The sequence below is a fragment of the Bos mutus genome, chromosome X (genome assembly GCF_027580195.1).
Source record: "Bos mutus isolate GX-2022 chromosome X, NWIPB_WYAK_1.1, whole genome shotgun sequence".
NCBI lineage: Eukaryota > Metazoa > Chordata > Mammalia > Artiodactyla > Bovidae > Bos > Bos mutus.
The window spans coordinates 107,342,176-107,367,419 of record NC_091646.1 but is presented as its reverse complement, the minus strand read 5'-3'; the positions used below and the strand labels follow the sequence as shown (position 1 = coordinate 107,367,419).

Genomic DNA, 25,244 nt, shown 5'->3' with positions numbered 1-25,244 from the left:
GAACAATAAAACCAAAACAAACCAAAAGGTATAAGTTAAGGTCTCCTAGATGGCGTGAATTGGATTTTGATTGTAAAGGAGATGGCAGGCGTGGACTATCAGAGAGGCCAGACAAGAACAGTCCAGATCTAGGGACTGTCATGGACAAGTACAAAAACATAAAGCAAGTCCTCTTGGGTCGGGATGTGGTAAGAGGAGGGGGTGGTGCTGTTGTGACATCAGGTCATTTCCTGATGGAGTCAAGCCACAGCGGGGAGTGATGGGATCTAAAGTTAGAAAAGTGACTCCCTGGTTCTCTCCCTGATCCCAAGATGCTTCACTCCCACCAAGCCCAGAGGCCCCAGATTCCCAGGCTGATGACGCTCTGTGGTGGCAGGTTTTATTTAGCACACTGGGTTGGACTCAGATAATTACTTAATTGATTTTGCTTAAAAATAGAGTTGGCAAGGAATGCCCACAGGATTTATTTTTGCTCTTGTTGCTTAATAAAGTCTGGAACAACAAGAGAAAGGGATTCTGGAGTCACCTGGGCCTGGACACCCCGCCCCACCCCCAACCCTGGACCTAAACAATGGGGAGGCTGCTATGGTCCACGCTGGTGGCAGCGGTGGTCGGGGGGGAGTGTTGTGACATCAGGTCATTTCCTGAGCACAGCTAGGGTAGGAAGGTTGATGTCTCGGTCTCTCCCAAACAAGAGCCTGCCACCACCTCTGGTTTACCTGACCAGGAGCAACAGAGTAACCTGGGGTGGGTTCTAGCCACTCTGCGGCATTTATGTCTAGATTGGTCTGGAGTGGGGGCTTGCTTCTGCCTGTGGCTAGATGTGACATATGGAGAGGCGAGTCATGGTAGAGGGGAGAACACGAGGGAGAGGAAGAAAGGGGAGAAAAAAGGGGGGAAAGAATGGAAGGGGGAGGAGGGATAGGATTCTTCACTGGGTGACCAGGCCTTGGTGGGTTTTTCTGTGATGTTGATAGCTCAGTTGGTAAAGAATCCACCTGCAATGTGGGAGACCTGGGTTCAATCCCTGGGTTGGGAAGATCCCCTGGAGAAGGGAAAGGCTACCCACTCTAGTATTCTGGCCTGGAGAATTCCATGAACTATATAGTCCATAGGGTTGCAAAGAGTTAGACATGACTGAGCAACTTTCACTTCACTGAGATGGGAGAAGCTGCACCTGTCTATTGTGTGTGCTAAGTCTCTTCAGTCCTGTCTGATTCTTTGCGACCCTATGGACTGTAGCCCGCCAGGATCCTCTGTCCATGGGATTCTCCAGGCAAGAAAACTGGAGTGTGTAGCCATGCCCTATCCTTCAGGAGATCTTCCCAACCCAGGGATCAAACCATCTGTCTTATGTCTCCGGCACTGGCAGGTGGGCTCTTTACCACTAGCACCACCTAGACCCTCCAAATTCAGGTCTCATTTCCTTTGGGTGTTCAGGGCTCAGGACACAAATGTACCCTTAGTGACTTGTACCTCAGCTGACACACAAGGACTCCACACAGCTCCCTTTCCTCTCTGTGGCCCCTGCTTTTCCTCAACCTCTTCTGCTGAGACTGACATGAAGCCCAGCCACCAATTATTCAGTTGGCTTAGCCAGTGGGGCCCAGTTGTCCCTTGGGCCTCACAGTCTTCCTCAAACGGGGAGGGAGGAGGGCCTTGGCAGAGTTTGGGGATAAGGGTCAGGGAAATTGAGTCGTAAGACATCTCTGACCTCTATCCATACCATCCTCTGGGTGGTTCTGCCTCAAAGAACTAGAGGGGTGCTGGTGCCCCACTGATTCTCCACTCAGGCTGGGCCTCCTACCTTGTCTCAGCTGCAGCTGTGCTTCACTACAGAAATGCCATGGGCCTCCCGAGAGCCCAGTCCATGACAGCCTGTGAAAGCACACAGCACCTGTTAGCGCTGCTGGCCTCCTCCCACCCACCCCCATGGGATATCACCAACTTCTGCCGACTCCTAGAGGACTTGAAGTTATCATCCATGGCCACCTAATACACATCTTTGTGTGTTCTACCCGCCTCTTCTCATTTGCTTATCTGAAGCAGACAGCTCAGTTCATGTTAACCCCACAAGGCAGTAAGAAAGACAGTGGGCTGGCCATGACCCCTCCAGACTGGCTGCTGCATGACATGGGTGGTCAAACACCACCTGCTCCTCAAAACCCTACCACCCAGGGGTGGATTCTATACTGTCTCAATCTGAGTTGCCTGTCCTCCCAACATCACTGAGAGGAATCCAGAGGCAGGGAACAGGTATCTGTTTTGCATCCCTTGTAGTGCTGGGAACACAGCAGGCATCTAGTATTAATAAAAGTTCTGTGACTTAATGAGAGTCTATATCATTTCCCCTAGACTGCTTCGCCCTTCACTGCCCAGTCTTCTCCAAATGAGACCTGGAGTTGCAGGATCACTTCAACATGCCGAGGGCTCAATTTCGCCGCATTTACAGAAAACCACTACTTCCTTCCTGTTTCTATCAAGTAGCCAAATGTTTATGGAGCACTTGTTCCGAGTACTGTGCTAGAGGTGAAAATTTCTTGAAGTACCATGAAGATTCTGAGTGAATTGATACATATTCCTTCTCCCCATGATGCCCAGGGCTTCTCTGGATGCCACACACCCCTCACTCGCTCCCCACCCAGAGCCCCAAGGTCCCTCCTCTGACCCCTTCATAATGCTGTCCACTTTGAGGAGCAGCAGATGAGCAACTGGCCCAGAGGGATACTTCGACAGCCTGGCTGACTCTGGCCAAGGGCTGAGGGGAGGAGGCGAAAGCTCACTTACTGCATCTGTTTCTCCAACTGCCACCTGCTCGGAAAATCGGACCTTCACAGGATTGGATCTCAGCTTGGCCTTCTTTGCCGCACTAATGAAGGCAGATTTGGGGGACTGGAAAAAACAGAGAGGGCTCATGAGTTCACCATACTTGGAGAAAACCTGACATCTGCTGCATGGAGTTAAGACGTCTCAGTTCGGGTACCCCCTTTTGCCTTGTGGATCAATAAGCCAATAAATAAGTATTGATTCCCTACTAGGTGCAAGACAATGTGCTAAGTGCTTCCTTAGATGATTGGTATGTTCTGAGCAAGCTGGGCATGAATCGAATTTGAGTAAATTGAATCCCATTATTAATGCTCTAGGCCTACGGGAGTTTGCAAAAATTCTTTGTAATAACGTACACTGAAATTTTATATATTTGGTTTCCTTAATGTGAGATATACCTAAATGGTGATTTTTATTACATTTGAATATGAACATTGCAAAGGATTTACGGAAATAATCTTATTCATTTCAAAGATATGTCCTGCCCCTAGGAAGGAGGTTCATAGAAAATATTATTTTAGATGCAGAAGAAAGGAGGCTTAGCATGCCAAAATGATTTATCCACAGTTTCTACACTATTTGACAGAACAGACATTAGCGATTTTACCCAGGTGTCCTGGCTTCCTAGTTCTAGGCTTTCTACTACTTTGTTCATCCAACTCTGTAAGAGACACTCAAACAATCAGCTAGGGTCTCTCGTTTTTGAAAACTCCCACAAATTCAGCAGGATGCATGGTTAGCAAATGCTGGAAACTGAGTCTTTCCTGGGTGTACTGTGGATTTGAGAAAATGCAGGAGTCCTAGGGAGGGGCACCCTCATGTCTCTGGGGCATTTATTCATTCGTGTAACAAATTTTGGGAGGGCCCACTCTGTGCCAAGCACTGTTCTACATGACGAGGATCTAGCAGTGAATAAGATGGACAAAACTCTCTGGCTTCAAGGAGTGCCTATCCTAGCAGGGACAGACAGACAGATAAGAAATACTGAAACACCTCTTAGGAGGCAAATAAGGGCTATGAGAACAAATTGAGCAGACTGAAGGACTACAGCAGAGATTGAAGTCGTGAGGGAGAGAGTGGTGGGGTTGTTATTTTAGACAAGACAGGCAGGGAAGACCTCTTTCAGGAGGTGACATTTAAGCAGAGGTCTGAAGGAAATGAGGGAGAGACAACCATGAGGATATCTGGAGAAAGAGCCTTCCAAACAGAAAGAAGAAGAAAGTGTCTGAGGTGGGAGGAGGAGTGGGGTGCATGGGGAACAGTCAGGAAGCCAAGTGTAGCCACAGCTGAGTGAGTGGGGAGCTGAAGAGGTTGTGCTCAGAGAGGGAGCCGGGGGCTGCGTCAGGTAGGGCCTTGTGCGTCCATGCATGCGTGCTAAGTCATTCTGGTCATGTTCGACTCTGTGCGACCTTATGGACTGTAGCCTGCCAGGCTCTTCTGTCCATGGGCTTCTCAGGCAAGAATATTGGAATGGGTTATCATGCCCTCTTCCAGGGGATCTTCCCAACCCAGGGATCGAACCTGCGTCTCTTATATCTCCTGCATTGGCAGGCAGATTCTTTACCTCTAGTGCCACCTGGGAAGCCCAGGGCCTTGTAAGCCATGGCAAAAACTTTGGATCTTGCTCCACCGGAAGGCTTTGAACAGTTTTGCTCAGTCATGTCTGACTCTTTGTGACCCCATGGACTGTAGCCTGCCAGGCTCTCTGTCCATGGAATTCTCCAGGCAAGAGTATTCGAGTGGGTTGCCATGCCCTTCTCCAGGGGATCTCCCTGACCCAGGGATTGAACCCAGGTCTCCAATATTTCAGGCAGATTCTTTGCCATCTGAGCCACCAGGGAAGCCCTTTTCCTCATCTCAGTATATGGCATCTCCAGTCTTCCAGTTGACTCCTTTCTTTTTCTCACCTCCCACAACCGATCCATCAACATAACTTCTTGGTGCTATCTTCAGAATCTAGCCAGAATCCACTCACTCGTCATCATAGCACCATTATTACCATCCTGGCGCAAGCCTCCATCATGTTTTAACTGTATTCTTGCAGGAGACTCCAAACTAGTCTCCCTCCTCCGGCCGCCAGCCTCTGGTACTATTTTCCACACAGCAGACAGAGGCGTCCTTTTTAAATGCAAGTCAGACCCTGTCTGTTCAAAACCTTCCGGTGGAACAAAATCCAAAGTTTTTGCCATGGCTTACAAGGCCTGGACTTCCCAGGCGGCACTAGTGGTAAAAATCTGCCTATCAATGCAGGAGACATAAGAGATGCAGGTTCGATCCCTGGGTTGGGAAGATCCCCTGGAGTCGGACACGACAGAAATGACTTAGCATGCAGGAACGCACAAGGCCCTACTGGACGCAGCCCCCAGCTGCCTCTCTGAGCAGGACCTCTCCAGTAAGGAAGGAGAAAATCAGGTTTGGGGCTCTTTCAAACCACCACCACTACCAGCCTTGCCATGCAGCCTGTGAGCCCTACAATCAAGCATTCCTTTGTGTTCCCAGCCCTGAAGGGTCCCTGCCAGCTGGGAAGGCAATACATTAAGCAATTTTCTGCCATTAATGCTGTAGTTGAGATTCATTTACCAGATCAGCCACAGGAGGGCAGGGCCCTAAGATAAAGACACACCAGAAACAAACGTCCTCATCAGCTCTTGGGCCCTGGTCCCAGCTGTGTTCTCTTCCGGAGCCAACAATCTCATTCCCCACGGAGGGCAGATTGCAGAAAGCCACCTGTTCAACCCAAGTCCAGCCGAACCTCAGGCAGTGGGTCTCCGTCCTGGCTAGAGGGCAGAAACACCGGAGGGAGGAGCTTTACAAAGCACCAGTACCCAGTCCCCACCCCCGATCAATGACGTCAAATTCCTGAGGATAGGACCCAGGTATTAAGCTTCGAATGATTTCAAAATACAGCTAAGGTTGGGAACCACTGTGCTAAAGGAATCTTAGACTTCTCATCCTGAGCCACAGGGACAATTTGTTGGCAGCAGACAATATAGCACAAGGAAATCCAGGGCTGGAGATGGCTGCAGAAAGTGATTATAGTATCGATTGTTCACAGGAGTCCAGAAATGCCTTTGTGTTACACAGCTTGGTACTCAGACCCTAGGGGCGGGGGTGAAGGGGGCATGGGCTATGGCAGGAACAAGGGAAGGGGCGAGGCAGAAAGATCTGTAGTTCTGTTCAGGCAGCTCTGCTTGACTCGTCTCCACAGTAGTCCCATTTCCACTGGAGGTGCCAGACACAAGGTAGGGGAACTCTTTGTTCCACCCGACAGTCACCCTGTATTTTCTCTGTGATCATCTGTCATCCTCGAATATCCTCATGTACAGTGTGGAATGAGGCATCTCTAGAGACCTGAATGGGCCATGCAGTCCACCCTTCATTTTTACATAGGAAATGGAGCCCAGGGAAGAGGCTATGGTTTATTCAAAGTATCAAAATAATTGAGTAGTGGAGCAAAACCCAGAACCTAGATTTTCTGAGTCTTGGATTAGCTATATAATCCCCTGCAGTGGACTGAAGCTGGAAGTCCATTCCTGGTCTTTTGTTCAATGGTCTGGTTCTATCTTGGTCCCAGCGAATGGATTTGCACAAATAAAGAACCCTAACTGGTACCCTATAGGCAGAGGGGACAGCCTCTTTGCTATCTCTACCAAAAGTCCATGATTATATCCTGTCCTAGAGATACAACAACAAAAAATTCAGATATTTATAGGAGCAAAATCAGAAAGTGGGATTGCCAGTATTTTCAAGGATTTTAGTCATTTCCAGTGTCTGTTGTACAGCCATTTTCAGCTTGTTTGTGCCTCATTACTCACTGACCCCTGCCTGTTGGTTTCTAAGACTCCATCCTACTCTCAGTCTTCAGCCTTGATCACTGACAGTGACTCACTCATTGCCAGCTGGTCTCTGCTATATGTCATAGAGTCATGTCTAGCCTTGTGCTTTGACACAGATGACGCCTGCCTTGCAGTGTGACATGAGTGGCTCTCAAAGGTTGCCCTGTCCCAAAGCATCTTCAAAGTGCAACTATGGGGCCTGAGGTTTTTGATACTAGAGTGGCCCATCTGAACTAAAGTATTAAGAATTGGGAAGGCCCTGGCCCAAATTCAAATGTACCTGGAAGGAATAATGAACACATTTCAGAGGTCAGCAGATTATGGGCCTGTGTGGGCCAGCTCCTGTCTACCACTTGTTTTTTGTAAATAAAGCTTTATTAGAACACAGCCATTCTCTTCATTTCTGCATTGCCTATGGCTACTTCTGTAGTACCACATATGGTCTGCATGCATGTGTGCTAAGTCACTTAAATTGTGTCTGACTCTTTTGTGATCCCATGGACTGCAGTCTGCCAGGCTCCTCTATCCGTAGGATTTCCCAAGTAAGAATACTGCAGTGGGTTGGCATTTCCTTTTCCAGGGGATCTTCCTGACCCAGGAATTGAACCCGTGGCTCCTGACATGTCTCCTGCATTGCAGGAAAATTTTTTACTGCTGAACCCCTGGGGAAGCACAAAGCCTAGAGTATTTACTTTATGGTCCGTTACAGAAGAAGTTCACAGACTCCTGCACTAACTCATTAGCATACTCTCACTCATGTTTCTAAACCTTACCTGATGCTAAAAATCACCAGGAAATGCTTATTAAAACACAGATTTCTTTGGGAATTCTCTGGAAGTCCAGTGGTTAGGGCTCTACACTGTCATTGCCAGGGCACAGGTTCAGTCTCTGGTCAGGAACTAAGAACCCACAAGCCGAGTGGCATGGCCAAAAACAAAACAAACACAGATTTCTCAGCCCATTTCAGACTTCAAAGGTCAGACTCTCTGAGAGGGTAGGGCCGAGGAATTGCTGAAAATGTCCTAATCCACGAAGCATAGATTAATTGAGTACCTTAAAGCTGGGACATCTGAGCTCTTGACTGACCCCATTTTTCCTCTAAGCAGCTGGAAGTCTCATTTTGCAACAGGCACCCTTTCTAGCAAAAATGAATTTTGGCTTGAAACACGGGACTAGAATTTCTAAGTACCTCCAGGGCCATTGCAAGCCCCTTGAAGTAAATATGAAGCCAGCAGCTTGGTGGAATAAGCAATAGAGGAGAGAGTCTGCCTTCTCCCTCAGGGCTGAATTCAGCAGCTGGTGATTCTTTGACCATTTTTTAATTTGGTGACTCTATTAGTACAGATTTCAGGGTTGTGTTCACATATCTTGGCCGAAGACAGGTATATGGCTGAATGTTTTAAGTGTACGATAGGGCCCCACTTTGATAATTGTGAAAGGATTTTAAGAACATGGAGCTCAGGTTCCTGAAGCTTTAACAGCCTCCTGATTTCCCTTTCTGCTGCCTCATTTTCTTTGACACCTGAACCTACTTATAAGCAATTCCCACTGCAACCATTGTGGGAGCCTGGGACTATGGAGGGCCATCCTGATTCCAGGGGTCCACTGATAAGGGACCTGGGGGTCCTTCCTTGCTGCATTCAGGACTGCCTACAGGGGAACATGTCCTCTCCCTGGATTTCAAGGCCCCTGACAAACCACACATAACCCTCACTTCCCATCAATCACCTAATGAGTTATTCTGCCCACAGCTTCTTCCCGTTTCTGTGCCTATGTCATGCTGTCTCTTCACCATCCCCACTCTTCAGGGCCCCCTCGTGTCCCTCTTGCTCAATAAATGCCATCTCCAAAACCCAGCTCAAATCCTACCTTAGTCCTGAATCCTTTCCCAACCTTGCCGTTCCCTTCCCTGGATTTCCTATAGTCCTCCTTTGTGAATCCACATAGCCATTACTTATCTCTCCAACTAGGTTGTAAAAGAAGAGGTGACATTTTGCATTACTGTGTCTCCCCCAGCACCGAGCACAGAGGAGGCACAGAAGAGAAGACAGTCGTTGATTGCAGGGGCTAGTACTGAATTAATTCATCAATTAAGCAAATAGGACTTGAGTACCTACTGTCTGCCAGGCCCTATACTCAAGAAGCTCTATGGAAAACCAGTTCTTCTGCAGTGGTTCCCATGATTTTGGCTTTTTTCTGGACAGGTGGCTTCAAGCAGAGGGGACTGAGACTCTCTGGGTACAGGCTGTTTTCAAAACCAGAAAACTAGTTTCATTTGAAGGGACTGTCTGCTTGCTTTGCCAGGACTGTTCTAGGTCACCAGTCAGTACTTTATTTTAAAATATTTATTGAGGACAAATGATGTGTCAAGGTCTAAGGATACCGAAATTAATACATATTCAGTCAATCATGGGGAATAGTTGGTCACTCAAAGATTAAAGAACATTCTTAAATACATCTAGACTTAGTAAGTGGCTACCTATGCAATATTGTTTGAGGGTCCCTGGGAAAGGATCTCTATGGCCGCTCAAAATACTCCCCAATGGTCTGCTACGGTAGGAGTCACTCTCTTAAAAAGAAAATGCCATCTGAAAGAGACTACACATTAGACCACGCACCTTGGCTACATATCAGAATCATTTGGGGAGCCTTTTTAAAAGATCAATACCTGGGCTCCATCCCCACAGCTTGTAATTCAATTGGTCAGGGCTAGAGCCCAAGGATCAATATGTTTAAGAGTTCTCAGAAAGTTCTAATGTATATATAGCCAGGGTAGAGAACCACTGTGGAGAAGGCAATGGCACCCCACTCCAGCACTCTTGCCTGGAAAATCCCATGGATGGAGGAGCCTGGTGGGCTGCAGTCCGTGGGGTCGCTAAGAGTCGGACACGACTGAGCGACTTCATTTTCACTTTTTCACTTTCATGCATTGGAGAAGGAAATGGCAACCCACTCCAGTCTTCTTGCCTGGAGAATTCCAGGGGCAGGAGAGCCTGGTGGGCTGACGTCTATGGGGTCACACAGAGTCGGACACGACTGAAGTGACTTAGCAGCAGCGGCAGAGAACCACTGTATTAGACCATTGCCAGCCACACAATGTACGAGTGGTAGCAGCCTTAAAGATAGTCTGGTTCAATGTTTCCCAGATTCTACCGAGCATCAGAATTACTTACTTGTGGCTCTTATTAAAAGTACAGATTCTTGAGCCACAACGTGAACCTATCAGGAGGAGACTGTCCTCTGGGAGACTGTCAAGCCTTCACAGGAGAGTTTGATAAGAAGAAGCAGTCTTCATGCACCCATGAGATATCAAGTGTAACCTTGTTACGTGATGCAGGAGCTACAACAGTAACGTCTGGTGGGGGCGGTGCGGTCTTCAAGGAGTTTTCACTTCAGTGTAAGAGAGAAGATTTTCTCACTTGATTTTTGTTATTCACAGTTGTGTTAACACTGAACTAATGAATACTGAACAACTGTTCTTAGGGGGATTGTGTGTGTGTCTCACATAGATTATAATCTTAAATTCTAAAAACAATTCATCCTGGTAGATTCGATTTTATTTCACCAGGAGAAAATGAGGTTCTGAAGTGTTAAGTGATTTGCCTGATGCCGCCCCTCTAACAGGTATCAGAGCTGGCATTCAAACCCCATCCCACTGTCCCCGGGCCGGAGTTTCCTGGACTACACTGCACTGCCCACTACCATCTCCATCCTCAGGACAACTCTGCATGACAACTAAAACAAGACAGAGCATCATTTTGCCTGACCTCAGCTGGGAACAGGTACATTGGGAGACTCAAATTTTTCATGCTCTGCATATGTCAGCAAACGACCAGGAAAGCGCCGTAAGTCTCGATTTTGGAGTCACAAGTAAATTTTAGGAAGTGGGCAAATTGGAAAATATGGAATCTGTGAATAATGAGGACTGACTATACAAGTTTGCAAGGCTGATATTTGGTCAGGACGTGCTGGGATGGCCATACCTATTGTAAAACATTGAGGGACTTTTGCTCACTGTCTGATAAGTAGTCTGTGCCCTAAGCTTTTTGGGTGCCACCTGATCTCTCCCCTGGAACCTCTTTATAAAAGATCAAATAACAAAGGGTTAACACCTGGCACAGTTAGGTGGCCTGCAAGACTCTGCTCCACCGCCTGTGGCTGGCTTACATTCTCACTGGAAGGCCCTTCCTGTACAGGTTGCTAACTGTTTTGACTATCACTTCTGTGTATATGTGCCCCCATACTTTTCTATGTTTCTAGGGTTTAGAGGGGTTTCTCCGGTGGCTCAGTGGTAAAGAATCTGCCTGCAATGCAGGAGACCCGGCTTCAAACCCTGGGTCAGGAAGATCCCCTGGAGAAGGTAATGGCAACTCCAGTATTCTTGCCTGGAGAATCCCCATGGACAGAGGAGCCTGGTGGGCTACAATCCACAGGGTCACAAAGAGTCAGACATGACTGAAGCAACTTAGCAGGAGCAGCAGGGTTTAGAGGGCACAAGGCCAATAACTAGAATGTAAGCTCTCCAAGGGTAGGAAGCATGTTTGTCCTGTGCACTGCTATATTCCCAGCCTGGAAGAGTGCCTAGAATAGTGGGCATTCAGTAAATGTCTGATGAACAAATTAATGAACTAGAAACTCTCATTGAGGTTAGTCAGGCAAAGACGTTTGGAAGACATAAGTCTTAAGGCAGGTATTCAAGGAAAGAGCCATGTGTTACAAGAGATGTGGATCACAACAAGGATAGAAGTCTACAGGGTGGTGAGAACCAAGAAATGTACAAGGAAGAGAAGGACAGCACCCTGGCCATGACAAAGAGGTGTTGGGGGCACTGGGATGAGAGTTGGGACAGAGATGGGGGAGCGTTAGGCTCTTTATTCTGCACCTAAGTTTGGACACTTGAGTTTGATTTAGGTTTCCTTTATTCCAACAAATACTGAGCACCTATTCTATGTCAGATGCTGTTCCAGGTGCTAGTGATACAGCAGTGAACCACAGTCTACTCTCATGGAAAGCAGTCTGGCTGTTTCTTAATAAACTAAACGTACACTTAGTATATGACTGGACAATCACACTTTGGGGCATTTGTCCTAGAGAAACGAAAACTTATGCTCACAAAAAACCCTGTACATGAATGTTTATAGCAGCTTTAATATCATGCTAGCCAAAGCCTGGAAGGAACCAAGATGTTTTTCAACAGGTGGATGACTAAACAGTGGTACATCCATACCATGGAATACTACTCAGCAATAAAAAAGGAGCAAACTGTTAATACAAGCAATGGCTTGGATGAATTTCAAGGGCATTGTGCAGAGTGAAAAAATCCAATCCCCAAAGGTTACATACTTTGTGATTCCATTTATATAATATTCTTGACATGATGAAATTACAGGAATGGAGAACAGATTAGTGGTTGACACGGATTGAGGGTAGGGAGTAGGTGCCCCCAAAAAGGGCAACATGAGGCATCCTTTCAGTAATAGAACTCTCCAGTATCTTGACTGTGTTGATACATGAACCCACACATGTGACAGAGTAACACTGAACCATTCACATCACTGTACCGACATCAATGTCCCAGTTCTGATATAGTACTGTTAGGGATGTAACATGTAACCACTGGGAGAGACAGGGTAAAGGATACACAGGGATGTCACTGTACTAGCTTTGCAACTTCCTATGAATCTACAATGATATCAAACTAAAAAGTAAAAAAAATCAGGGATTCCCTGGTGGTCCAGTGGTTAGGACTCCATGCTTTCACTGTGGAGGATACAGGTTTGATCTCTGGTCAGAGAACTAAGATCCCACAAAGATTACTACGAGGAAGTGACCTAGTAACAGACACAGTGCCTCTGGATTCCAACTTTTGAGAAGGGCCTGGGGACTTCCATTTTTAATAAATAGTCCTGGTGACTATTATGATCAGGCAAGCATGGGGAACACTGATCTAGTCTAAATCCCTCAATTTACAGATGAGGAAACAGGTTCAGAAAAGGGAACTGACTCCCCCAAGGTCATACAGGCAGTTAGTAATTGAACCTAGACAAAGATGAACCTATTTGTCCAACTGCACCTCCCCAGCAACTTTATAGTAAATCCTCCACATACAGTGTTGTGTCTCATACACCGTAGGCCATTTAGTATATACCTGTATAAAATGAATGAATAAGATTAGCACCCAGAGTCTACAAGGATTAATGGAATTGGACACTGGACAGGTAAATTTTGATGGGACATAGCAAAAAAGAGGTAGAAAATATGTCTGGAACTGGGGCAGTGGTGGGGTAGCTTAAGTGGGGGAAAGCAGAGCACACAGGGCAGCACACAGCACTATGGAGCCCTTCAAAATCCTCAAGTCTGGGATGTGAGCATAGACAAGATGTGCAGAAGGTACGATTTTAAGTTCACTCCTAAACCCTTGGCTCACAATAATGCTGGTCCTAGTCTCTCCCGTCTCCCTCTCCCATCACTGTCACTTTCCAATGTGGGAATGCTCTTGTCTCAATCAGGAGGAAGGGTGGATGGCAAAGAGGCTCACTCACCTGATGAGTGTGCAGAACTGTAAGAACGATGAATTCCTTAGCGCTCCTACAGAGAGAAGAGGGAACAGGAGAGTAGTGTATCATGCACTGGGTATTCATCTAGCACAAGAAGGAACACCAGAATTCTCCCCTGGGCTGCATTCAGGTATATGGATTAGGACAGAGGGCAATCTAAATATCTGCATGGCTGCCTCGCCTCCCATCATTTGTGCCAGCTGACATCCACCATCCATAGAGGTTCACACAGGCTTCTGAAAATGGTATTATCATTACCTCTGGGTTGTCATTTTTCAGGTCTTTTTATATTCCTTCTCACATTCTCTCTGTAGAAATCCTCAAACCCTAGGAACCTTTTATCTATAGGCAAAAAAGTTTGCAAGGAAAACGAAAGACCTGAATTAAGGAACTCAAAGGGAGCACAATCAGAGTCCTGGGAACCGTGTACCATGATTATTGGCAATTTGGTATTTAAGTAAGAGGAGAAACTCAAAGGAAAAACCCAAAGGAGGTCATTTGGTCATCATGACTCATACTCAGCAGAGCTGTTTTAATTGAAGGACCAAAAAAAATGAGAGCCAGAGAGCAACAGATGGAAGACAAGACTCTCCAGATAGCAAACATTCAAAAGGATGAAGAATTTGAAACTCTTCAGACAAGAATTATGCCAATGATCCAACAAGCTGTGAGGTATGAAAATTCTCTCCCAAGAATACATCATCCTTTAAAAGAACTAAAAGAAATGGAAAGAGTTCGCCTTGAAGGAGCTTCCCCTCTTTGCTGGTCTTTTTACAAATGTTTCTGGGAACAAAGGTGTTCAGGAAGCAGAGTCAAGACACCCTTGATTCTGGGTATTCAAGAAAAGCCCGGGCTTCCCTGGTGGCTCAGTGGTAAAGAATCCGCCTGCCAACACAGGAGACTCAGGTTCGATCCCTGATCCGGGAAGATCCCACATACTGTGGAGCAAGTAAGCCCATGTACCACAACTACTGAGCCATGCTCCACAACAGGATAAGCTACTGTAATGAGAAGCCCATGCATTGCAACTCGAGAGTAGCCCCTGCTCTCCACAACTAGAAGCAATGAAGATTCAGCACAAAAATAACAAATAAATAAAATTATTTTTAAAAAAAGAAAAGAAAAGCCCAGGGCCCCTGCTCGAGGACTTGGACTGGTACCATATTCAATGAGGCAGAGTCCAGGGATGTTGTCAGCTCCTGGGTCTGGGAAGCTCCTCGAGTAAGGAAGGAGCTGCGTTCCAAGGAAAACACCTGGAAAGTCCTGTCTCTTGGCCAGGGCAGGGAACTAGTACAGATTGAATTATGTGACTCCTGTGCTCCAGCCCCTGCCACGTCTCCCCATATCATGTAGAACAAAGCTAAAGTCCTTGCAGTAGCTACAACTACCCCGTTCCTTACCCCACTCCACACGTGGGCTTCTCCCATGTTCCCCAAACATATCACACACACTCCTGCCTTAGGGCCTCTACACTGGGTTCTTCTTGCCTTCTCTGATATCCTCATTTCCTCCAAGTCTTTCTTCAAATGTCACCTCCTCATTGAGGCCAACACTGGCCATGCTATTTAAAGTTGTACTCTGCACCCGTGTTCCCAGCATTCCTGATCTTTATCTTGTCCCCCTTTCTATTCTTCAATAACATTCATCAACTTCTAATATACTGTGCAATATTTATTTATCATGTTTACTGCTTATGATGTGTCTTCTTCCACTAGAATGTAAACTCCAATGGGCAAGGATTTTTGTCTGTCTTATTCACTGCTGTATATTCAGTGCCTAGAACAACAACTGATGCGCAGGAGACACTCAATATAATAAATATTCACTGAATGAATGAATGATTTGCTAGTCCCAGAGATTATCAAATGTGTGAGCTCTAACTTGACCCAGAAGGTGCTCTGAGCAGTCTCACAAAATTGGGCTACCTTGGTATGGGGTACAAAGATATCCACAAGAAGCAAAGCAAAGACTTCTGAGGGGTCAGCCTGAAAGAACCCCCAACATGCCCTGATGGGGTTGAAAGAATTCACCCCATGGTGATGTGGTGGTGGACCATGAAGGGTAGAGAGTGGGGGAATGCAATGGACAAACTGAACTTGGAGAAGAGCCAAACTAAGGGTCACTAGGGACCAGACACATACCAGGATATTGGGCTGGAGTGGGGAGCCTATGGAGGAAGACCTGCTCTGGACTTCAGGAAGGGGCAGTGCAAACCCTTCCAGAAGTAGCAAGGGGGCGTCACTCCTCTGCCTTTGAAGTGGAGGGAGGGGCCCTGGAGGCAGGTGGGCTTTGGGAGAACAAGAAAGACGAGTGGAATGAAAACACTCCAAATGGAGAAGGGTTGAAGGAGATGGAGGCAGAGATGGAGCAGACTACGTCAGACAGAGAGAGAGAGAGAGAAAGAGAGCAAGCATGTGAGGATAGATAGCTGAGGTCCCCCAAACTGAGGTTATCCCCTGGAATTTAGAGCTGAAAGAATCTAATTCCGTTCTCTCAGTTCTATTGTCTTACTCCTTATCAAAGTGTCTATGCAAGGCGGCGTGGGGTGGTATGTGTGTGTGTGCATGTGATAGGCGTGTGGGGTGGGGGAGTATCTATGGCATAGGTGTGTGTGTGTGCGCGCATGTGGTACCTGTGGGTATGGGTGTATTTTTAGCGCATGGTGTGTGTGTGTGTGTATGTGGTGTGTGGTGGCATGGTGTATGGGGGGGAAGAGGTATGTAGTGTCTGTGTGATATGTGGTGGTATGGTATATACAGAGGTTGTTGTTGTTTAGTCGCTCAGTCGTGTCCAACTCTGAGACCCTGTGGACTGTAGCCCACCAGGCTCCTCTGTCCATGGGATTCTCCAGGCAAGAATACTGGAGTGGGTTGCCATGCCTTCCTCCAGGGGATCGTCACCACCCAGGGATCGAACCTGCATCTTCTGCCTTGGCAGGTGGGTTCTTTACTACTGAGCCACAAGGGAAGCCCCATATACAGAAGTAAGGGAGGGTAAAAGTCAGTGTGATGACTCCATGGACAGTGGTGGTCCTCCTCACATTCCTTTCTCTCTCTGACCTGCCCCCATCTGGGGAGGGCACTACACACACTGTGAGCAAAATCCAACATGGCAGGTTCCATGCCTCAACCTGCTGGCCAGGCATTTGGATTTTATTCTCCTTGTGGTTTTTTTTTTTTGGGGGGGGTGCGGTGCGGGGAGGGAGTGGCGGGTGGGAAATAATGTCTTGCTCACATTGATTCTGCTTATCTCAGAATGTTGTTTGAATGGCTTGTTTATTTCTTATTCTTTACTCACTTGGTCTGTGTCATTGGTCACTCACTTGTTCTCAGTAGTCACTGCACAGGTAAGTTGAAAACCAAAGGGCTTGGGTGAGGGGAGTTGTTGGGTGAAGGGAGGTGAGGTGAACTTCCAGGAGGCTGTTCTTTGTGTCTCTTCACATCACTGAATGAGGTTAAGCCAGAGTGTGTGAGGGCCCTCAGTCCCTGGAAGTTCTGGGTACCCAGGAGCCCTGGCTCAGGTTGCTCTCCCTGGGAAGACCCCTCTCTCTTAGCCAGGGAGGGCTGTGGCAGTCATAGTTACACTACTGGTGGGATGGGGATAGCCGTGCTCAGCTCTCGCAAGGCCCAAGAGGCTCCTATTACCTGATGAGTTCTATGAACCTCTCCCTGGGGGCTTCACTCACGTCCTCCTCATTAATGGCCACAATCTGGTCACCAGCCAGGAGCTTGTCCTCAGAGGGGCCTCCTGTGGAGGAGAGGAGAGAGGCGTGAGGCCTGGGTGGGAGGGAGTTGCCAGTGCCTGAGGGAGTGGCTGCAGGCACTGAGGCCTGCAGGAGATGCGGGCCGAGTGGTGCCACTGACAGGCAACTCTTCGAGCCCTGGGCCACTGTTGCCTGTAGCAAGTGGAGGGCAGAGGGCTGGAGAAAGAGAATGGAATGGCCCTGCCTAGGCTGGGAGTGGTGTGGTAGCAAAGGCCTGGTGCTCAAGCAAGGTTCACCAGTGATTCCCGGCTCGGACCTAGTGAGGAGCACAAACTTCGGTTTCATCAGGAAGGATCTGCTTGGGCACAAGGCATGGCTTCCAGACTACTGGAGGGGTTACAGGTGACAGGAGCGGGTAAGGAATCTTCTTACTTGAACATAATTCATACTTACTGGTCTGGAAGGATGTAGGCATTCACTTCCCTGGAGACAGGGGGATGAACTAAAGAACCTAAAGTGAAAGTGTTAGTGTCCAACTCTGTAACTCCAGTAGCCCGTCCACCAGGCTCCTCAGTCCATGGAATTCTCCAGGCAAGAATACTTGAGTGGGTAGCCATTCCCTTCTCCAGGGGATTTTCTCAATCCAGGGATCAAACCCAGGTCTCCTGGATTGCAGGCAAACTCTTTACCATCTGAGCCACCAGAGAAGCCCTAAAGGCATTTATTTTCTTTCACCTAAGAGACATGCTGCTGTCTGAGAAATGAGAAGAACAAGGCACAGACCCTAAATCACTGGCAGTTGGAAATTTGCTTTCTCTCCTCCTCACGTCTACTGTTGAGGTTTAGAAAGCAGACCTGCCTGAGGGCCCTACCTTCCTGATGGGGGTAAAGGGTGGGTTGGAGGGGCGCCCTGGGCTGTGCTGCCTCTGGTGCTTAGCAAAGATCTCCTTGGAGAAAAGGATTTTAGAGATTTAAGGAGAATGACAAGTAGAACTCAGCTTAACTCAAACCCAAAATAGGACATGTCTAAGGACATGTTTAAGGACATGTCTCACTCTCAACCCAGCCTGGATGCTTGTTGGGATCCACTTGAAAGGGTCAGATCCCAACTGTTCCTCTCTCTGCAAAAAAGTGTGCTGTGTAAATGCAACAAACATGAACAACAACCAGGTCACCATGTCAGTTGAGCATCACTCTGTGGCTCTGGAGAGTGGGGCCTGTGTGCTGAGGGTGAGGCCTGTATGCTCAGCGAGCAGGATTCCCCACTCCAACTGCAAAGACCCTCAACCCACTCTTCTGACAGCACAGGGATGTCAGAAACAGGAAGCCTGCTGGTGAAGAGCCCATTCTTTGCAGCAAGTCAGGCTTGGACGCTCAACTCAAATCTACAACTCAATGGCTGTGGGACCTCGGATGAGACATTTCATCTCTCTGAATCTCTCTTTCCTCATCTAAGAAATGGAAAAATAACAGCAGAAGAAAGATGGGAGGATAAATGGGATGATGGATGTAGAGCATTTAAAACAGTTGATTGATGTTGGTAAGAATTCAATAAATGGTACTTATTATGTCTTCCAAGGGACAGTTCCTTCCACTCATTTCATTCCTCCTATTTGTTGTCGTTTAGTCGCTTCAGTCATGTCCCACTCTGTGCGACCCCATGGACTGTAGTCTGCCAGGCTCCTCTGTGCATGGGATTCTCTAGGCAAAAAATACTGGAGTGGGTTGCCATTTCTTTCTCCAGGGGATCTTCCCGACACAGGATCAAACCCACATCTCCTGCATTGGCTGTACTGTGCTTATTTACTCAGTTGTGCCCAACTCCCTGTGACCTTTGGATAGCAGCCTGTCAGGCTCCTCTGTCCATGGGATTTTTCAGGCAAGAATACTGGAGTGGGTTGCCATTTCCTCCTCCAGGGGATCTTCCTCACTCAGGGATTGAACCCATGTCTCCTGTGTTTCCTGCATTGCAGGTGGGTTCTTTACCCGCTGAGCCAGGTAGATTCTTCACAACTGAGCCACCAGGAAAGATATTCCTCCTATCTACTTCTGCCAAATATGCCAATCTTTTAGGTGCAGACCACTCTACCTATTCCCTCCCTCCCTTCTTTCCTTTCTCCTGTCCATCCATTCATCCCTCCATCCTTCCTTTCAATGGAGGAGGTCCTCATAGAACTTGGTCTCCATCACAGGCCTTGGCTCTCTGATGGCAGTGGTAAGCTCAGTCTACTTACTATTTTCATGGAATTGTTTGTTGGCTTGTTCAGCCTTAACTGTTCCTCTCTGCTGCTGCTGCTGCTAAGTCGCTTCAGTCGTGTCCGACTCTGTGCGACCCCATAGATGGCAGCCCATCAGGCTCCCCCGTCCCTGGGATTCTCCAGGCAAGAACACTGGAGTGGGTTGCCATTTCCTTCTCCGATGCATGAAAGGGAAAAGTGAAAGTGAAGTCACTCAGTCGTGTCCGACTCTTCTCGACCCCATGGTCTGCAGCCTACCAGGCTCCTCCGTCCATGGTATTTTCCAGGCAAGGGTACTGGAGTGGGGTACCATTGCCTTCTCCTGTTCCTCTATAGGATGCATCTTATCTTTTCTTGTGGCCTCAAAATCAAGTTTTCTGCATTGGATGGAGGGGCACCTGGGTTGGAGGCAGGTCTGAGATCAGCCTGCTGGCCCCATGGCCTCCTGTGGTCTCCTTTGTGGCTTTTCTTCTCTCCACTCCTCCAACCCCTTCTTATTCATTCTCAGACCACCTGCAGCAACCCTGTGAATTCTGTCTCCTCTAAAGTTAAACCAGGGTCTCCTGGTGATCTGTTACTAAGTTTTATATGGTCCCTCTTTCCCAGGATAAATTTGATTTTGGATCAGAGACTCAAAAACCTTTTGCAAAACTGCATGACTACCTCAGGAGCCTTAGGTCAGCCACAAACTCCTGTACCGAATTGTTTTTTTACTTTATGCCCTCCAGTTGAAGAGCAAGCTTACAAAAATCTTTTTCTTTTCCTTGGAGGATTGCAAAATTCATCAAATTTCTGCTAGACCAGTTTGTACTCCGGCTGCTCCTCTTGACTGAGCAAGAAACTGTTGTAAACATCTAAAGCCTCAGGCCCAGCAATTCAGGAATAGAGCTCCTTTCCGTCTGTCTTTTCTTGTCAATGCCTAGCAAGATTTGGAACAAAACAGTGCTCAGGCCCTTTCCCATTTCATTCACAACAGCAGGCTTTCACAGTTCTGGTGGGCTCGCACTTGGTCCACCCCGTATGGTCCCATTCAAGCCCTGCTTCCCTCCCCACCCCCCTCAGTGGCATCACACAGGCACAGGTGCAAATCCTAGCTCTGCTACTTCTTAGTGGAGTGACCCTGGACATGCCATTTCTCTTCCTCTCTGCCTCAGTTTTCTCATCTGTAAAATGGGAATGGTATTACTTACCTTGTGGACATAGCCGCAAGCACTGAACAAGATGATGTAAATTTGTACACTCTAGGGGGCTTCATCAATGGTAGGTGTTGTATTGCTACTGTGGCTTCAGAGATTTCACTTCCTCTCCCTTTCTCTGCCACCTATGGTCTATATCCTGACTCCAGCCTTCACTGGATGACCTATTTGGTGAGCGTGTACTGGTCTCCACAGCCTGATGATTAGATTCTTGGGGGCAGGAACTCTGTCTTGTTATTTCCCTATAACCTTGCTTAGAGTAGGCAGTCAATACATACTTGTTGAATTGAATCAGATCGGTATGTCTCACTCAAGGCAGTATGGCTCTTCTGTGAAGGTTCTATGCAAAGGGAAGTTTTGTTAAGACCCAGACCCTACTAAATTATCAACTGCAGCGTCAGTGTTGTGTGTGGATAAATCTTTAAAAACCAGCTCCCTCACACAGTTATTGGCTGGCAAGTCTTCACCCACTCTTCATGAATTCCTTGGCAACACAGTATACTTGGGTGCTCTTTTCTCTGGGATGATGTGTGGGTGTTTGGTGGGGGTGGGAGCCAGGGCCAGGGGGACACTCTGGGTGACACCTACCTGGCCTCACAGATCGCACCACCACAGGCCTCTCACTGCCAGCCACGAAGCCAAAGCCATATATAGGGTCCCGGTGAATGGTCACTTGTCGCAGCGTCTCTGCCGGCAGCTGCTCACATTCCATATCATTTGCGTTCTCTTCCTGCATCACATGACTGAGGGGGAGGGGAAGATGGGAGCAAAAGAAGACGCAAAGGCAGCTAAGCCTCAGAGCAGCTGGGAAGGATGCTGATAAGGGTGCTGGCCATGGCACCTGGGAGTTCACGCACATTGCTTCCTACATCCTCTGGCACCAGCAGAAGGGATGACCAATGCATATTTCACACTGGAGAAAGAAGAGTCTAGAAAGGAGAAGCCACTTGTCTATAGGGCCAGGGCCAACAGAGGACATGGGTGCCATGGAGCCTGACATTAGAGTCTGTCCTTTACTCAAGATACTGGGACTCAGAAGGAGCCTAAAAGCAAATGTGTTGTTGGAAGGTTAACCAGTATCACCCATGGAATCGGCTATTAACTCCCTGAGAGAAACCAAAACCTTGAGGGAAGGGACTGCAAAACAGGCAAGGCCGTGGGGAAGGAATGTGAAGTCATTTCAGAGTGTGGAGCACCTTCACGAAGTCCTTGTGTAATTTTAAACTTTAAAATCCCTTAGGTCATATATAAAAAGAAAATATTGAGATGCCATATGAAAACAAACAGGCTCACATGGAGGACCAGTCCCTTACACAACTGTGCATAATGCTAACTTCTGTTTTTTGTTTTTTTGGCCACACCAAACAGCATGTGGGATCTTAGTTCCCCAATCAGGGATCAAACCCATGTCCACTGCAGCAGAAGTGCAGATTCTTAACCACTGGACCACCAGGGGAGTCCCAATGCCAACTTATTTCAGTTAATAGGACAGCTGGAGAATAGCTGCCAAGGGCAAGTGGGAAGAGCCACCGCTGGAGGCTGTCAGCAGACCTGAACCCAGGTGAGCTGGGAGAAGAGAAATCGCTGCCCTGATACTTGGGAGAGATTATAGATGGCGCTCCAATGCCCGTAATAGATCTTACTGAAGCTTCAGAATTACGCCAGGACTTTATAAAGGGTTAACATCAAGGGCAAGGGTGAAGCATATTGCAGGCAAGGATGGGTCTGAGCTCAGTATTTGAATGAAGAGCCCTAAGGAGTGAAGGCATGGGGACCCTGGGCTATGTGAAGGCACTGGGTTTAGGGGCAGAAAAGAGGAGAAAAGGGAAATGAATGACCAGGAGGCAGGATAGGGCAGGTGGAGGTGGAAGAGAGGGGACCAGAGCCAAGAGGCTTTCTGGTCTAATAAATGAGGTTGAGTTTCCTAGTCTCGGCGTGTGTTTCTGAAACACTAAGGTTCCAGGCAGGGCCCTTCTGAACAAGATACAGAGGGCCAGGAGCTAATTAATCAAACTAGTGCAAGATTTGGAAAAGAAGTGGGAGGTTCTGACACTAGGAGAGTGATTGTTGACTAACTAAGAACACCAAATTCCTCAGGAGCAAATGGTTGTAAGCAATTAGGTTGTTTATCAGGACACAGATTTGCTAATTAGAGAGGAGCTTTAGGACTATCGATGGGGAGAGGGTGGGAAGATTTAGAGTAATTGTGTAAAAGAGAAATTCATACTCCCAGACTCATCTCTCTCATTGAAGAACTCAGGAAGAAAGATGGACCGTGGCTGATTGGAATCTGACCACATCAACTATGGCTGCACCCAAGCGGACTTGGGCTCTGTCTGGTGTCCCTTAGGGAGGTGGAAGGGGCTTCCAGGGCTAGGTCAAGGCTCCTGAAGATGAGTTCAGGAACTGGCTTCTTCCATTTCACACTGGGTAAGACAAATGGTCACTCTTTGACAGAAAGTTAGTTGGGAGCTGGAATATGGCTAGTTGGTGTTCTAGAGAGGTACCCTTCCAGGACAAGGGCTCAGCGACGGTGGCCTCAGGCTGGCCCCTCTCTCATTTCTGCTCCTGGGGGCAGGTAGGCACTTGAAGGCTTGAAGGGAGCCACAGAGGATCTTCCTGTGGCTGCCATCGTGCCTCACCATGGAGGCTGCTTCCCAAATGAGCCCTTGGCCTGCTGTTTCCTAATCTCAGCTCACTGGCCCTAAAAGGGCCTCTGCTTGGGATGACACCAGCTCATTTCTGCCATGGGCTCCAGCCAGGGCACCCTGGACAATGAGAGCCTGTCAGGATACACAGGCTGTGGCGTGGGAAGCAAGGACACCACAAGGAAGACCCACACATGCAATGAGAGCGCTCGACACCCTGTCCTTTGCTCAGGGCCCCCTGGTCACTGCAACCTTCCTTTTGGTGCCTTTTTCTTTTTCTAAAGCTAGGGACACTCCAGTCTCCACTGGGCCTTGAAGTACCACCAATACTCATGAAAAGAGACACTCCTGGTGCCAGGGGAACCGACAAGCTAAGAGCCTTTTGTGACCCAAGTGTTCTGCTTTACTGTTTGGACTATGTTAATCCATCAACAAGTATTTATTGAGTGCCTACTCACACAGTTGGAGATTTGGGGAGGAGGCACAAGAAGTTACAGATCTCTGCCTTCAAAGATCTTCCAGTCTGGGGTTGGGGGAGGGGGAACACACAAGTGTACACTGAACAGGAGAAAGAGAGTGGTAACTAAGAATAGTATAAAAAGTCAAAGTGTTAGTTGCTCAGTTGTGTCCCAATTCTTTGCAATGCCGAGGACTGTGGCCCTCCAGGCTCCTCTGTCCATGACATTCTCCAGGCAAGAATACTGAAGTGGGTTGCCATCTCCTTTTCCAGGGGATCATCCCAACCCAGGGATCAAACCCAGGTTTCCTGCATTGCAGACAGATTCTTTACCACTTGAGCCATCAGGGAGCCCATGAGAATAGTATATGAAGTTCATAATTAAGGTCCCAATAGTATGTTCATAGAAGGGAGTGAAGACTGAAGGGCTCCCTGGAGGAGGTAGGACCTATGCTGTGTAGTCAGAAAATGGCACTGATGGGAAGAGAAACACGAGGCTAAGCTCTGTCCATGGGTGGCCCCCATCTTTTCACAGGGGACCCAGCTATTTCTCCCACAGCCACAGGCATGTCTCCAGGTGTGACTGGAGCACTTCATCCCTGGGTTGTGTCTGACAGAGCTGGACTACCTGTCCCTAATTGGTTCTTCTTCCTTGTGCTCAGTTGTGCCCCCATGGGTACCCATGGGTGACCCCCCATGGACCGTAGCCTGCCAGGCTTCTCTGTCCATGGAATTCTCCAGGCAAGAATACTGAAGTGGGTTGCCATTTCCTTCTCCATGGGATCATCCCAAAACAGGGATCAAACCTGTGTCTCCTGCACTGACAGGCAAATTTTTTACCATTACCATGGTGCCAACCACTAGATCCTCCCCCAATTCTGCAAGGAGTCCTTTTTTCACACTGCTTGGGCCTTCCCAGCATCTGTGGTCAGAGAAGAAACCCCTCCTTTAACACACTGGAAGGCCATTTTGCAGTGCAAATTGCAGCTGTCCCCACCCTCCTGGGGTTGGCATCTTTCAGTGTCTGAGGCTCAGTCAGTCCCTCCGAAATTTGCTCAGTGCATAGAGACTTGGGAGTGACATTGAAGGCCAGTGGTGATGGATGACAGCAGCTCAGCTGTCCACGGGCCACGTGACTGCCCTCCTGGGGGAAATATGCACTTTGACTTTGAAAGATGTTTGGCTTCTGGTCTCATCAAACCGGGCAACTCTGAACAAAATTATGAAGCAGCCACAGCTTATGGTCCTCTCTCCCCACCCTCCACCCAGCTTTGTTTCTGGGATTGGCTATTTTGTTCTTCAAACCACACAGTGCCTTCAATCTGTCCTGTTCCTACCCAAGGTCTCCAAAGGTATATCCCTTCAGCCTGCACCAGGCTTGCCCTCTCTGGTCAGTGACCTGGGTAAAGGTCTAGCCTTTTCTCTTCTGCCTAATGATAACACTTTATAGCCAAGTGGTTATTTCTTTTTTATTCTTAAACCCATTATCTCATCCAACAAAAAGATCCTTTCACATCCATTATCACTTCCTAGTCGCCAAACAGACTAGGTCTCTGCCCCTCCTCCAGCCCAGACTCCAAGGCGGAGGCCAATGAGGGACTCAGCTGGGGCCAGATTTCTTGGACAGGGCTCACAATCCCAGTACCCTCATCTATACCCACCCAGGGTCCCGGACCTTCTGGCTATTTAGTCTCCATCGCAGGATTGGCCTAACCCTGCAGCCAGCAGCTCTCCACATCCTGGCCAAGTCTGACGGGCTGGCCCTCATCTTAATTCATCTGTCT

The 25,244-nt window shown here is 47.9% G+C and overlaps 1 protein-coding gene across 1 annotated transcript in view; it reads right to left on the bottom strand.

The window, feature by feature from the left end:
• Positions 1-21,091, bottom strand: part of FRMPD3 (FERM and PDZ domain containing 3) — a 71,479-nt gene extending 50,388 nt beyond the window's left edge. The window contains exons 1-4 of the mRNA XM_005902507.2: positions 20,944-21,091; positions 16,864-16,966; positions 13,205-13,250; positions 2,788-2,892 (exon numbers count right to left, since the gene is read on the bottom strand). Of these exons, the coding sequence (XP_005902569.2) occupies positions 2,788-2,892; positions 13,205-13,250; positions 16,864-16,966; positions 20,944-21,091 (402 nt within the window). The remainder of the gene's footprint in view (positions 1-2,787; positions 2,893-13,204; positions 13,251-16,863; positions 16,967-20,943) is intronic.
• Positions 21,092-25,244: the final 4,153 nt, after the last annotated feature.